This window comes from Macaca fascicularis, chromosome 9 (genome assembly GCF_037993035.2).
Source record: "Macaca fascicularis isolate 582-1 chromosome 9, T2T-MFA8v1.1".
Classification (NCBI taxonomy): Eukaryota; Metazoa; Chordata; class Mammalia; order Primates; family Cercopithecidae; genus Macaca; species Macaca fascicularis.
Genome location: NC_088383.1, coordinates 13,119,409 through 13,135,753, shown reverse-complemented (window position 1 = coordinate 13,135,753; position 16,345 = coordinate 13,119,409). Strand labels below are relative to the sequence as shown.

General features: G+C 42.4%; 1 protein-coding gene across 5 annotated transcripts in view; it reads right to left on the bottom strand.

Moving 5' to 3' along the window:
• Window positions 1-16,345, bottom strand: part of CDC123 (cell division cycle 123) — a 55,043-nt gene that overhangs the window by 33,855 nt on the left and 4,843 nt on the right. For all 5 annotated transcript variants that reach the window (XM_045399546.2, XM_005564623.4, XM_074001019.1 and 2 more), the window contains 2 exons: window positions 4,798-4,855; window positions 4,500-4,532 (listed from right to left, as the gene is read on the bottom strand). In XM_045399546.2, the coding sequence (XP_045255481.1) occupies window positions 4,500-4,532; window positions 4,798-4,855 (91 nt within the window). The remainder of the gene's footprint in view (window positions 1-4,499; window positions 4,533-4,797; window positions 4,856-16,345) is intronic.

The following is a 16,345-nucleotide window of genomic DNA, read 5'->3' as shown; positions in this document are numbered from 1 at the left end:
TGTGGATCCCCAAGATCTAACCCAGCTATGTGAGAGAAAAAACTGTGACAAGAGTCTGAGAAAAGACCAAAGAAATGCGTTTTAAAACATGGTCATATATCCCCCAAACCAAGAAACAGCTTTGAGCAAAAGGTTAGGGAAGAAAAATGAGAGCTTAAGGCCCAATTAGGCTGCCTTTCTTTCTGCTACAGATAAATCTGACCTCTAGACTGGTTAATAACAGTATCTTTTAATTACTTGATCGGCTGCCCCTCTATCTATTTTCCACTAGACGACTTCAGCTTAGACACATGAAATGAAACCAGAGTAATTTAGAGGGTTTCAGAATGAACAGCAGCACTGAGTCCTTGATTTTCCATTCATCTCTCCCCACACAAAGCAATTATGATTTATGGGAGGCCATTTCCTTATAATTGCCTGAAGCGGCTGACTTGGCTCCCCTACCGCTCTAGCCATAAACCCCACTCCTGTGAGATGGGCACTGGCAGTACTTCCTACGAATGGCATTGCTGCACAAACTTTACAACACGAAACGATTCAACCTTCATAGATAGAGCAATTTCCTTTTCCTATCCCATAAAGCTTGACATCTAAGGATTACTTTATGTGCATGCCTTTTAAGAGATGTGATCAGTTCCCTCAAATCCTCAAAATTACTCAACTTTAGGATAACCTGCCATAAGAATCCTGAAACAAATTTAAATTATAGAAAGTTTATGCACAGTCTGAAGTGGAAGCCTATGCACTGTTTATATACAGCACAATCTTCTAGGTTATCTGTTTTTAGCCAGGTCTGTGAACTACTTTACAACCTGGCAAATTCTAGGTAAGTGATAGTGACATGAACTAATTCTTATGGACATGTAATTTCTATCTCATCTGGAAGAGGTCCAATTGTCTTTTCTCCCATACTGCAGGGAGGCAAAACCAGTTTTGCCTCATTTACATACCTATTTCAATATTCCTGATCTACAAATATAACTTTTCTTTGGATTCTCTTTTGAACCAGTTCTAACGTCTGGTTCCCTTATGCGTTAACTAACGTCTTCAACATGCATTAAAGAGTTTTATATGAGTCATGATTTTTGCCATTTTCTATAAATTATCTATCAAAATCAGGGAACTAACATTGACACAATAGAGATCTTATTCAAAATTTGCCAAGTGTTCTAATAACATCTTTTACAGAAAAAAAAAAAAAATTGAAACTTTTTTTCTGGTCCAGGCATCCAGTCTAGCTAGAATCATGGACTAAATCTAGTTGTCAGGTCTCTATAATCTTCTTCAATCTGTGGCAGTTCCTCTCTCTGTTGTTCTTACCATTTATGACCTTGATGTTTTTGAAAAGTTCTGGGCAACTACTCTATACAATTTCTAAAAGTTGAGTCTGTTGGATGTCTCCTCCCAAGTGGACTCAGGCTGTGCAGCTGTGACAGGTGGTGTCCTTCCCATGCATTGTATCGGGAGGCACGCATGACAGGTCTGTTCTGTCACTGTCGAGGTTAATACTGATCACTTGGCTGCCAGGTCTTTCCATGGTAACATTACTATTTTTCCTTTGCGCAAATAGTAAGTAATTTGGGTGAAGATACTTTGAGAAGATGGAAATATCTTCTTTCTCACTGTATATTCACCCACTAGTTTTAGCATCTATTCAATCAAATATTATTACCATGGTTGCCAAATAGTAATTCCTAATTCCATCATTCCTTCTACATGTATTAGTTAGTGCCTTTACTACCATAAAAACAAGCTTCCTTTTTCCCCACCTTTTTTAATCACTTATGTATGTCACTATGGGATCAGCAATGCTTATTTTAGTCAATAGGTCATAATCTATTCCTATTACTACACATGGAGTATCCCTCATCCAAAATGGGTAAGACCAGAAGTGTTTTGGATTTCAGAATATTTGCAGATACATAATGGGGATGGGACCCAAATCTAAACACAAAAGTCATTACGTTTCATATACACCTTATGTACATGGCCTGAAGGTAATTTCATTTTCCCTTGGGGAGGCTGAATGAGCTGGGTTATGCACATACATTGTGGCTGTCCCTGTCACATGAGGTCAGGTGTGGAATTTTCCACTTGTGGTGTCATGTCAGTGCTCGTGAAGTTTTGGGAGCTAAGCATGGTGGCACATACCTGCAGTACCTGCTACTCAGGAAGCTGAAGCAGAAGGATCACATGAGCCCAGAAGTTTGAGTGCAGTCTGGGTAACACAGTGAGACCACCCAGTCTTTTAAAAAAGTTTTGGATTTTGGAGCATTTTCGATTTTGAAGTTGGGGATTAGGAACGCTCAAACTGTATTTGTTATGATGCTCATATTTTTAGACACGAGAGCCCAAAGCTGGCTTCTGGCATCTTTTTGTCATGTCCCATCATTGTTTCAGCACTTCCATAGTTCCTGGCACAGGCTGTTGCAGGCTCATTTTTACTTTCCCAACCCAAGTCCGGAATATCTCCAAGAAGCTTCAATTTTGTTTAGTGGAGATTGGTATTTAGAAACCAAGATCAAGGCATCAGGTGTGCTCACTGCTACCAGGATGTTACATGTCAATGATTCTAAAACTTCTTAGTGAACACAGTTTGGTAAATACACACACACACACACACACACACACACACACCCCTTTATATTATTAATTGCTGTATCTATCATCTATACATATTTATTTTATTTTATTTTTTTGAGACAGAGTCTCTCTCTGTCATCCAGGCTGGAATGCAGTGGCGCAATCTTGGCTCACTCAACCTCCACCTCCTGGGCTCAAGCAATTCTCCCGCCTCAGCCTCCTGAGTAGCTGGGATTACAGGTGACTGCCACCATGCCTGGCTAGCTTTTTGTATTTTTAGTAGAGACGGGGTTTCACCATGTTGGTCAGATGTGAGGTCACTCTTGACCTCAAGTGATCCACCCGCCTTGGTCTCCCAAAGTGCTGGGATTACAGGTGTCGTCAGCCACCGCGCCAGGCCCATCTATACATATTTAAAAACGAGTTGATACTGATACTCCCCACCACTATTAAGATCCGGTCAGATACCACTTGTCCTGTCAGGCATTCTGGTGTCCTCAGCTCTAACTACTCTCTCTGATCTGACAGCACTGTCATCTCCCCCTGCCTGTGTCACCTTTCCCCTGGTTTACAAACTCCCTAATGGTGAGAATCAAATCATATTCATCTGTGTTCATCTCACAGAATCCAGTTTAGTGCCTGAGTATGGCAGATAAGTAACATTTACATGACACGGAATGGAATTTTCATAAAATGAGAGTGATCTGAATGGCATCTGGAGTAAATGAAACATGCGAACTTTCCACTTAGGCATCTGCTGGCAGGCTTCCCTTTTTACACCTAAAGAAACATGTCAGTTTTGAGCAGCTCCACTTCTTTTTTTTTTCTTCTACCTCGGCAATCATATCTCTCATTAAAATAAACAAGTATCTTCTTATTTAGAGCTAGATTAGAACAAACCCTCCCACAAAGCTGGTTTTCTATATTTCTGCCTTTACATTTACTTGTAAGGAGTTTCACTAAAAATCTTTCCCTTTTAACTCAAGGTATGAGGAGTTTCGTTCACCTATTTTTAGAAACAGAACATCTGCTTCACCCACTCCTTTAAAAATATCTTCATTTAAAAAATTTCAGGTTAACTTTCACAACGGCACTCTTATCCTAAAACACTGTGATATGCTTGATAACCTCTACATTTTTATGTAAAACACTGGTAAAAGTCACATACCTCTCTACTCTCGCTTGAAAGAAACAATAATTTTTATGCCATTTAAATATACTTGAGGCCAGGCACTGTGGCTCAGAGCTGTAATCCCAGCACTTTGGGAGGCCAAGGCGGGCCTATCACCTGAGGTCAGGAGTTCGAGTTCACCCTGGCTAACATGGTGAATCCCTGTCACTACTAAAAATACAAAAATTAGCCGGGCTTGGTGTCAGGTACCCGTAATCCTAGTTACTCAGGAGGCTGAGGCAGGAGAATAACTTGAACCTGGGAGGTGGAGGTTGCAGTGAGCCAAGATCACACCACTGCATTCCAGCCTGGGCAACACAGCAAGACTCTGTCTCAAAAATAAACAAACAAAATAACTAACTAACTAAATATAAATAAATACACTTGAATAAGGAAATACAGATTTTCACTTTAATTTATGTTTCAGAGATATAGGAATCTCAGAGTTTAACGTTAGGTGTAATTCCTTCTTGCAGAGCATCAGAGCTTAACAGAAATAAGTCAAGGCATCAAATATGCACTCGAAATATTTCCTTTGCAATTAAAGGGGAAAAGGGCAAATCATGTTTGCCTGCTAAATGAGGCTTCAAGTCATTTTTCAAAATAAAAACGACAGCCCACAGGAAAAATAATATATGAAATGGCGACTAACTAGGAATTTAGAGAGGTACGCACTTAAACCCTGGCGCTAACCCTTGTGTGACAGTGTGAGGCTGTCCCCACGCTGAGTCTGCTGTGCTCTTACCGTAAGCGTGGCTGTGTTCTCATCATCAGACCACTGCATGAAAAAGAGGAAAAAACAAAACATTACGTTTAAATACTGCACTGGGCTTCAAACAGCAGTGCTCCATCTAAAAATTATAAATCAAATGGAGACATCTTTTCCTGAACAGAGAGTATATGTGAAGATATATGTCAAAGTAAGATTCTCATGTAATTTCTCATTTTATCAGATGTAAGATAAGATCTAAAAGTCAGAACCATCTCAGAGATCATTTAAACTACAACAGTCTACAGAGCAGATTATTTTATTTGGTACCAACCTGTATTTCTTCTGCTTCATCATCACTGTCTGGCTGAGAATGTGTTGGTGGATCGTCCCTAAAAAAACACAAACAAACATCAAGCAAGAAAAGGACTTGGGTCCTGTGTGGTCCTAATTTAGGGGTACTGAGTATATGTTTTAAAATAACCTTAAAATTAGGCTAGGTGTGGTGGCTCACACCTATAATCCCAGCACTTTGGGAGGCTGAGGCAAGTGGATTGCTTGAGCTCAGGAGGTAGAGATCAGCCTGGGCAACATGGCAAAACCCTGTCTCTACAAAAAATACAGAAATTAGCTGGGCGAGGTGGCATGTGTCTATAGTTCCAGCTATCTGGGGGCTGAGGTGGGAGGATCGATCACTTGAACATGGGAGGTCAAGGCTGCAGTGAGTTAAGATCATGCCACTGCACTCCAGCCTGGGTGACAACATAAAACACTGTCTCAAAAATACATAAATGAATAAACAAACAAATAAATAAATAAAAATGAAAGCCTTAAAATTGGAGAATAAGGCCAGTCATGGTGGCTCACACCTATAATTCCAGCACTTTGAGAGGCTAAGATGGGAGGACTGCTTAAGCCCAGGAGTTTGAGACCAGCCTGGGTAACACAGAGACTCTGTCTTTACAAAAAATTAAAAATTAGCCAGGTGTAGAGAACACTTGTGGTCACAGCTATACAGGACACTGACGCAAAAGGATCCCTTGAGCGCAGGAGTCTTGAGGCTGCAGTGACCTATGATCGCACCACTGCACTATAGCCTGGGCAAGACAACGAGACCCTGTCTCAGAAAAAGAAGAAAGAAATAAATGAGAGTACACTTGCACGAAGAGCTGACAGAATAAAACCCTTCTGTCCTGTTCTCAGGTATCATTAAAAACAAGGGAAAGAGAAAAAAACTCCATCTCTGATAATACTGAGAATCATCTAGACTCTGAAACTCAGTATGTGAGAAAGTTCTGTCAAGAAAGGGAAGATTGAATAGGATAAGGAAAGACACCAGAAGCGAATGTCTGAAGAGCTGTCTACACAGATGATGGAACTACTCTGGGGGCAAAACCAAGAATCTTTTCTTTGCACAATGAAAACATGGTGTGCGGGCTGGTGTCAGGAATTAATTCTGGATCTAGACTGAACCACAGCAAAGGGTAAGAGAGGGGAAAATAAACAGGCACACTGTCTTTGAAGAAGACAGAAGCAAGGTGTGGAGTCCTAATTAGGGGAAAGGAGTTGGACTGGCGGGAGCAGGGGAAAGCAAAAAGACAAGGCAGATAAGCTCTAAGTCTGCCTTTCTTCATGGTCCAGGACACACACCTTTCCTGCACAGATAACTCACTATCTTTCCATGCCCAGCTATCACTGGACCCTCAAAGGATAGAAAAAGGCAAGTGAGCTCACTGCAATACTGCACAAAGCCTTCTTCAGGGCACAACACAAATACTATCTTATAAAAATCCCCAGCAAGCCTTTGTCTCCCCACAGTCAGCTCCTTTCTTGCTGACCTGCCCATTGTACCCTCGCAACATATTTTCATACTTTCTCTAATAAATTTGCCTTTCTCTACATCCAACTATCATGGTAAATTCTTCTTACTACCCACATCACTAGCCCCAGATAGTCGCTGATCACCTGCAACACAAGGGCTGAAAAGGGCCACCCAGCAGCTCACCTTCATTGCCTAGAGGGAATCAGAGGCTGAAAGAACCCAGAAGGAAGACTCAGAACACCACCCTGGCCCCTCCTCAACACACAAGTACAAATAACTAGCCTAGGAAGAACTCATATCATTGAGAAAAATAATCGTAAGAACCAGCATAGCAGTTATGCAAAGACTAAAGAAGGAAAAGGAAGGGGAAGATTCTGGTTAAACATGTGCTTTTATCTCTATGTTCCCTCTGGAAACTCTACTAAAGTGAGAGGAAAGATCCCAAGGACAATGCTAAGTGAAAAGGAATCAACCATAGAAGAAAGATGGCAACAACAGTTTGGAAAACAGAAAGTCAAGGGGAGGGATAAGTCAAGGAGCAACAGGTTAGAACTTAGAGTTATCTTGGAACATGGAACTGAAGCTCTGAAGGCCATCCAGGGAGCAGTGAGACACATCCATCTCCTTGCCCTGCACACCCTAGCAACGAATCCTCCTCAGCCCCTTTGGTAAGCAGATTTATTCTCTGGAAAAAATGAACTCAGGAGGGTTCAGGTACACAACGGCCCAGATGAATACGGGGGTGATATGCTGGACTGGACTATGGTGAGAAGTTATGTGAAAGTCAAACTGAACACTGCGACCCCTAGTCCCCTTCCTCCCACCCTGCTCCCACAACACAGACAGATTAAAGGATTCTTCCGGGCAGAAACTGAGCAACCCCAGAGGACACACCATTATCTGGGAACCTTCCATCAATGCTTGCTGCCTGCTGGCACCCTCAGGCATCAAGCTCCACCCAGGTACACAAAGTCTGCAAAGGTCTGTCTGTGTGTGTCCTCCTCACTCCTAAATATGAATGAAGGCCTACAATGATTAGAAAACAGAAGAAAAACTCCAAGATGAAAAGTGTTTTCAAAAAGGAGAGAAAAAAGGGGCATGGAAGAAAAAAAGACAATAAAGGGACCAGATGAAAGATATTTTTAAAAATCATTAATACCCTCAAATATAATAAAAGATGTCACATCCATTAAGGGAGAAGAGGAGGCTATAAAAAAGGAACAGAGGAACTTGTAGACACTGAAAACATGACAGTTGAAATTTTAAAATTCAACAGAATGGAAAAATAATTACCTAGAATTAGAATAAAAAAGACAAGGAAAGAGAAAATAGAGAAGAAATAACAAAATTCAGAGAATTAAGCCAAAAGATCAAACACCAAAATAATAGGAGGTTCAGAAAGAGAAGCAAGAAATTAGAGGAAATTATCAAAGATTCTTTTTTAATAGCCCAAAACAGGAAAATATAAGTCTTTAGAATGAAAGGGCTCACCACGTACTTAACACAATAAATGGAGAAAAAAATACCTTAAATGGGCAAAAATGACACAATAATGCTTCCAATCTTTTTTTTTTTTTTTTTTTTTTTGAGACAGAGTCTTGCTCTGTCGCCCAGGCTGGAGTGCAGTGGCGTGATCTCAGCTCACTGCAAGCTCTGCCTCCCGGGTTCACACCATTCTCCTGCCTCAGCCTCCCAAGCAGCTGGGACTACAGGCGCTGGCCACCATGCCCGGCTAATTTTTTGTATTTTTAGTAGAGACGGGGTTTCACTATATTAGCCAGGATGGTCTCGATCTCCTGACCTCGTAATCTGCCTGCCTCAGCCTCCCAAAGTGCTGGGATTACAGGCGAGAGCCATCGCACCCAGCCACGCTTCCAATCTCTTTAGACATACCCTTTGGCAGAGTGACTTTGCCACTCTTCCCATCTAGAAATGGCATTTATTTTCCCATTCCTCTAATTCAGACTGGCTTCAAGAGTCATTCTGGGCTGGGCATGGTGGCTCACGCCTGTAATCCCAGGACTCTGGGAGGCTTAGGCGAGTGGAACACTTGAGGTCAGGAGTTCAGGACCAGCCGGGCCAACATGGAGAAACCCCATCTTTACTAAAAACACAAAAATTAGCTGGGCGTGGTGGCGCGCACCTGTAACCACCTACTTCGGAGGTTGAGGCAGGAGAATTGCTTGAACCTGGGAGGCGGAGGTTGCAGTGAGCCAAGATGGTGCAACTCAACTCCAAGAGAGAAACTCTGTCTCAAAAAACAAACAAACAAAAAATACAGTGGGCTGTGTCTTGGAAACCAGAGGGCAATTTTCTGCCACATGAAGATAAAAAACTACTCCCCATCAGGTCTAAGAGAAGAATAAAAATTTTTTCAGACATGCAAAGACCCAAAAGCGTTTCCTCCTATGCATTCTGGAGCATGTGTTCCAATAAAGCAAACTGAATAAACCAAGAGAAACAATGATGTGGAATCCAAGGCACAGAAAATTTAGCACAGAAGAAAAGTCCCAAGTTGACAACTGTACACCAGACCTGCAGAACTGCCAGCTCCAACGGGAACAGGAAAATGGAAGATCGTTAAAATGAGATCTCCAGGAAAAGAAAAACGCAACTGCTAGGTTTGGAACTGTACTTGAAGGTTTAGAAAAATAGTTAAAAGACCTATAACCCATCTATTGCAACATTTGTAAGATATTAGTGATAGACACAAAAAATAAAGCACATTTTAAAAACATGATTATTGGTTCCAGGGAAAACAAAGTTATTTCAAAACAGAAAAGATAATCATAGTACACAATGTGGCTCTGTAGTCAATGGTAATGACACGATATTGTAAACATCGACTACTGATTTAACCAAAAATTGTAAGGAGGATAAAGAGGCCAGGCACGTTGGCTCATGCCTGTAATCCCAGAACTTTGGGAGGCCAAGTGGGTGTATTCCTTGAGCCCACGAGTTCAAGACCAGCCAGGGCAACATGGCGAAACCCTCTCTCTACAAAAAAGTAAAATTAGCCGGGCATGGTGGCACATGCTTGTAGTCCCAGCTACTCAGGAGGATAACATGGGAGGATTGCTTGAACCCAGAAAGAAGAGGTTGCAGTGAGTCCAGATCACACCACTGCACTCCAGCCTGGGCAACAGAGTGAGACGTTGACTCAAAAAAAAAGATAAAAAGGCTATAACAGAGCTAAATCTTCAAACCTACAAACATCATAACGGAAAGTCAAGAAATAATATTAAAGATGGAGATAATATTAAGAAATATGAGTGTGAGTATATTAAGAAATATGAAGCTACAGGGAGTAATTCCATTCACATCTGTTGAGGGTGTACTGTGTGCTAAGTGTTTTTCTGAGTAGTAGTAATTGCTGGAAAGGCACACCATATCTTCCTCTGCAGATCCAGAAATTAATAATCTGGCTTATCAATCAGTCTGCTGTGACTTTGGTTAACGTGTGTCAGTTCCCCAATTTTGTTTGTTTGTTTGTTTGTTTTGAGACAGAGTCTCGCTCCGTTGCCCAGGCTGGAGCACAGCAGCACGATCTCGGCTCACTCCAACTTCCACCTCCCAGATTCAAGCGGTTCGCCAGCCTCAGCCTCCTGAGTGGCTGGGACTACAGGTGTGCACCACCACGCCCAGCTAATTTTTTTGTATTTTTAGTAGAGATGGAGTTTCACCATGTTAGCCAGGATGGTCTCAATCTCTTGACCTTGTAATCTGCCTGCCTTGGCCTCCCAAAGTGCTGGGATTACAGGCTTAAGACACCACGCCCAGCCTCATGCCCGGATAATTTTTGTATTTTTACTAGAGACGGGGTTTTGCCACGTTGGTCAGGCTGGTCTCAAACTCCTGACCTCAGGTAATCTAACAGCCTCGGCCTCCCCAAGTGCTGGGATTACAGGTGTGAGCCACCGCACCCGGCCTTCCCCAAGTTTTAATCAACTCTTTGTAATTCTTGCTTTTCCAGATTCGCAAAGCTAAGAACCAGTCAAAGCTAAGAACTGTTCTATAGTGGAAATGCTAGCACACTGTCAGCATGTGAGTCCATGCCCAAGGGGCCAGCCTTTCCCTCTTCCATCTCCTTTCAAATGCCACATAACATTTTTAAATGCAACATTATCTTCAACATGGCTTAACTAATCTTACAAGATAAGATGAAATATTAAAATGTATTCTACCACTCTAAAAATCACTTATCATTTTTGTTAGTATAACAATATACATTTTTAAAAACATACTTGTTATCAATATATTCATATAGTTCTTCAGAACTTATTGCAGTGCCTACTGTAAAGTATGATAAATTTTATTCACTGTAAAAGGTGACAATGTATGAAAATATGCGAGTTTGGCTGGGCACGGTGGCTCACACCTGTAATCCCAGTACTTTGGGAGGCCAAGGCGGGTGGATCACCTGAGGTCAGGAGTTCAACACTAGACTGGCCAACGTGGTGAAACCCCATCTCTACTAAAAATGCAAAAAAAATTAGCTGGGCGTGGTGGTGGGCACCTATAGTCCCAGCTACTTGGGAGGCTGAGGCAAGGGAATTGTTTGAACCCAGTAGGCAGAGGTTGCAGTGAGCCAAGACCGTGCCACTGCACTCCAGCCTGGGTGACACAGCAAGACTCTGTCTCAAAAAAAAAAAAAAAAAAAAAAAGTGCAAGTTTATTAGACTTGGCTTTCTAAGGTAACCCTCTGCATGCAGAGAACTAAATGGATAAAGTATAGTGCTAATATTTAGGATGCTATATTTTCTATCCTACATCTTACACAGAGCTGGCACACCAGAGTGATGGCTCTGGAGGCAGGCAAGCATAGTTTAAATATCTCAGTTCCACAACTGTCAGCCAAGAAGTTTGCATCAATATGCCATCTATAAAATTGGGAAAATAGCAACTACTTCACAGAATTGTGAAAAATCAAAATATAAATCTGCCTGATGTATTTTACAATTGGCATCTACTGGTTGAGGATCGTATATCCAAAATGCTTAGGGTCAAAAGTATTTTGGATTTTGCAGTATTTGCATATATACGAGATATCTTAGGGATGGGACCCAAGTCTAAACATAAACTCCTATGTTTGTTGCAGCACTGTTTACAATAGCTAAGATTTGGAAGCCACCTAAGTGTTCATTAACAGATGAATGGATAAAGAAAATGTGGTACGTATACACAATGGAGTAGTACTCAGTCATAAAAAAGAATGAGATCCAGTTGTCTGCAATAACATGATGAAACTGGAGATCATTATGTTAAGTGAAGTCAGCCAGGCACAGGAAGACAAACATCACATTTTCGCTTATCTGTGGGATCTAAAAACTAATTGAACTCATGAACACAGAGAGTAGAAGGATGGTTAGCAGAGGCTGGGAAGGGTAGTAGGGGACTGTGAGGAGGTGGGGGTTAATAGGTACCAAAAAAAGTAGAAAGAATGAATAAGACGTACTTTTTTTTTTTTTTTTTTTTGAGATGGAGTCTCACTGTCGCCCAGGCTGGAGTGCAGTGGCACGATCTTGGCTCACTGCAGCCTCCATCTCCTGGGTTCAGGCGATTCTCTTGACTCAGCCTCCTGAGTAGCTGGGATTACAGGCGCCCACCACCATGCCCAGCTAATTTTTGTATTTTTAGTAGAGACAGGGTTTCACCATTTTGCGCCAGGGTGGTCTTGAACTCCTGACCTCAGGTGATCCGCCCACCTTGGCCTCCCAAAGTGCTTGATTACAGGCACGAGCACAGCACCCGACCACATACCTACTATTTGATAGAACAATAGAGTGACTACAGTCAATAATAACTTAACTGTACATTTAAAAATAAAGACTGTAATTGGATTGTTTGCAGCTTAATGGATAAATGCTTGAGGGGATGGACACCTCACTCTCCATGATGTGCTTAGGTCACACTGCATTCCTGGATCAAAACATCTCATGTTCCCCATAAATATGTACACTTACTATGTACCCACAAAAACTAAAACTTAAAAATTAAAATTAAAAAAAAACAGTTATGTGTCAGTGTCATATACATCTTATACACATGGCCCAAAGATAATTTTATAAAATATTCAAAGGAAAAATGGCACTATCTCAGCACCCATCTGGACAGATTTCCCATTTTCCAATTAGGGATGCCCAACTCATTTTACTATTCAGCCTTAAGGGAGACAAGGTCAGGAAAAAAACTAGAGACCAAAAAGGGACAATGAGGATTAGTGACTGGAAGGGAGGTACCATCTGCGTCAGACCCAGTGTGTGGGCTCAGTTCAAGTATCACCTTACTGTAAAGACTTTTCGGATAAGCCCAGCTTACAGTGATTAATTAAACCCCAAATACATTACTTATCAGAATACCTGATGCTTTTCTTCTTTGAGACAAAGTCTTGCTCTGTCGCCCAGGCTGGAGTACAGTGACATGATCACAGCTCACTGCAGCCTCCGATTCCTGGGTTCAAGCCATCCTTGTGCCTCAGCCTCCTGAGCAGCTGGGACTACAGGTGTGTGCCAACAGGCCCAGCTAACTTCTTAGTTTTCTGTAAAGATGGGGCCCTGCTATGTTGGCCAGACTGGTCTCCATCTCCTGGCCTCAACTGATCCTCTTACCTCTGCCTCCTAAAGTGCCAGATTACAGGCATGAGCCACCACAGCTGGTTGATACTTTTATTCAAAAACATTTTTTGCAACACAACTCAGACATGTATGTATGTATGTATGTATGTATGTATGTACGTACGTATGTTTGACTTGCTAATAAGCCTAGACTCCTACGGTAGGATGCCCAGCTCATCTTGTTATGCTAGTATCAAGCTTAGTACTCATCTCATACTAGGCATGCAATAAGTGTTCAGTGAAACTGAATCACTGTCTATACCAGAAATGCACGTTGCTAGCCTCCTTTCCCACACCCACTACAAGCAACGAGAATCAAACCAAGCAAGCGTTCTCACTGAACCCTGGATGCAGCTTCAGAATCCTCTACATGGCACTCCAGGAAACCATTACCATTAGATCTGACTCGGCAAACAAGGTAAACTAGACATCATCGTTGGCCTATTCTATTCATTGAACTCAGCAGAGGTTACCATGGAGAGAAAGTAGGATAAGCATGTTCATTCACTCATTCAACCAACATTTACTGAACCCAGACTGTATGCTAACTTATAACTGTAAACAAGACTATACCTTATAGAGTCTGGAGAGAAAGGCAGGCACTGTATGTGGAAGCAATGGAGGATGAGGCATGAAGAATTAGGGTCCATGGCAGACCTCTACAGCCATCTCCCACTTTCTTGCAAAGTACGAAGAGCTTCCAGATAGCTGAACACATGGAGCTTCTGGAGGGTGGCGCATGTAGGAGGGCATGTAAGATCTGCATCCCTTCCCCCACACCTCACCCTACACATCTCTTCATCTCTATCCATTATTAATATCCTTTATTTTTGTTTGTTTGGTTTTTTGAAACAGAGTCACGCTCTATCGCCCAGGTTGGAGTGCAGTGGTGCGATCTCGACTCACTGCAACCTTCAATTCCTGGGTTTAAGTGATTCTCCTACCTCAGCCTCCTGAATAGCTGGGATTACAGGAGTGCACCACCACGCCTGGCTAAGTTTTGTATTTTTAGTAGAGATGAGGTTTCACCATGTTGGCCAGGCTGGTCTCAAATTCCTGACCTCAAGCGATCTGCCCACCTCGGGCTCCCAATGTGCTGGGATTACGGGCATGAGCCACCACACCAGGGCTGTAACATCCTTTATGAGAAACCGGTAAACCTAAATAAATGTTTCCCTCAGTTCTGCGAGCTGCTCTAGCAAATGAATCAAACCCAAGGAGGGGACACTCATTTCTAGCTGCCTGGTCAGACCCACAGGTAGAGGAACCTGGGGCTTGCAATTGACATCAGGGTGGGGGGCAGTCTTTGTGAGACTGAGCCCTCAAGCTGTGGGATCTGATACTCCTCCAGGTAGACTGAATTGGACTGGAGGACCCTCAGCTGGCGTCTGCTGCAGAACGGATTGCTTCTTGGTGGGAAGAAAACCCCACACATGTGGTTACAGAGGTCTTCTGTGTTGACTGTGGTGGTATGAGAGCAGAGGAAAAATGGTATTTTTTCCACTTACATAGACATAAAAGAATACATACTATGTAACTCCACTTATATGAAATTCTAGAACTGACAAAACTAAACTAAGAAAGGGACAAGAGAAACCTTTCTGGGGAATGAAAGTGTTCCATGTTTTGAATGGAGTGATGGTGAAATAGGTGTAACCACTTATCAAAATTTGCCAAGCTGTACACTTAAAATCTATACATTTTCCGAGGCGGGCGGATCACAAGGTCAGGAGATCGAGACCACGGTGAAACCCTGTCTCTACTAAAAATACAAAAAATTAGCCAGGCACAGTGGTGGGCGCCTGTAGTCCCAGCTACTCGGGAGACTGAGGCAGAAGAACGGCGTGAACCCAGGAGGCAGAGCTTGCAGTGAGCTGAGATCGCACCACTGCACTCCAGCCTGGGCGACAGAGGGAGACTCCATCTCAAAAAAACAAAAAAAAAATTTTTACATTTTATCATAAATGTACCTCATTTAAAGTAAACTTAAAATTTTCAAGTTTTTATCTGTAAAAGTAACCTAATCTAAAATTACTAACCTTTCAAAATTGTCAACAGATTGTGAGTTTTCAAAAAGGCTCAACAGACAATGCTTCTCTCAACCTGAGCAAATGACATCTTCATTCATCTAGTCGTTCTATCAGAAATCTGAGAGGAATCCTTGACACATCCCTGTCTTCAAGTTCTGAAAGTGCAAGCTCCCCATCTTCTGAAACCCACTTCCTCCCCCCGCCACTGTCACCATCTTAGTTCAAGCCACTAGCAGGTCTCACCCAGTCCAATGCAATATCCTCCTAACCTGTCTTCCATTTCCACAGTCACCTGACACTGCCCGGAAACTGAAATCTGATCAAGTCATTCTCTTGCTCAGAGCCCTTCAACACCTTCCTGACATTCTCAGAATAAATTCCAGCATCTTTAACATGACTCCCCCACACACCCCTAACCTTAACTGTCCTCCCCCATGTCATCAACTGTGAATCTCATGCCACTTACCCTTCTCTCACTTCCCATACACATACTCTAGATACATGACCTTTTCCAAGCTTCTTGTATGTCAAGATCTTCCAGGCCTAGAGCCTTTATTAATGCTGTTCCCCCCATCTGGAAGATTCTTCCCTTCGCCTTCAACTGACTACATTCCTCCAATCTTCACATCTCAGAGGCTCCAAAGATCCTTCTTCAGAGCACTCCCTGACCCTCCTCGCGGTCCTCAGCTCTCCCAGCAATTTAAGGGCAATGACCACCCCATTTTCTGCACAGCACTTATCCCAGTTTTCATTACATATTCTCTTGTGTGTTTGCTATGTTCACCTAAGATTAATGATAATAAAAGTAGTTGCATGTCTTAAGAGCATACAATATACTGGGCATTAGACTGACCATTTTAGATATTATCACTTTTTATCTTTGCAATGACCCTATAAAGTAAGGTCTATACTGTCATTTGCCCCATATTCAGACAAGAAAACTGAGGCACAGAGGGAAGGACTAGAAAATAGCAAAGATATTACTTAAAATTAGGTCGTCTGACTAACGAAACAGCACTACGCCACGTCGGCTTTCACAAAATACTAAGCTTTACTGTCAACTCCAAAAGGGCAAGATCCCTATGTGATTTGTGGCTTACTGTAAAGCACTGTATCGCATTGTTTAACAGTATTTTTTTTTTTTTTTTGAGACGAAGTTTAGCTCTTGTCGCCCAGGCTGGAGTGCAATGGCACGATCTTGGCTCACTGCAACTTCCGCCTCCTGCGTTCAAGCAATTCTCCTGCCTCAGCTTCCTGAGTAGTTGGAATCAGAGGTGCCCACCACCAGGCCCAGCTAAGTTTTGTGTTTTTAGTAGAGATGGGGTTTCACCATGTTGGTCCGGCTGGTCTTGAACTCCTGACCTCAGGTGATCCACCCACCTCGGCCTCTCAAAGTACTGGGATTACAGGCATGAG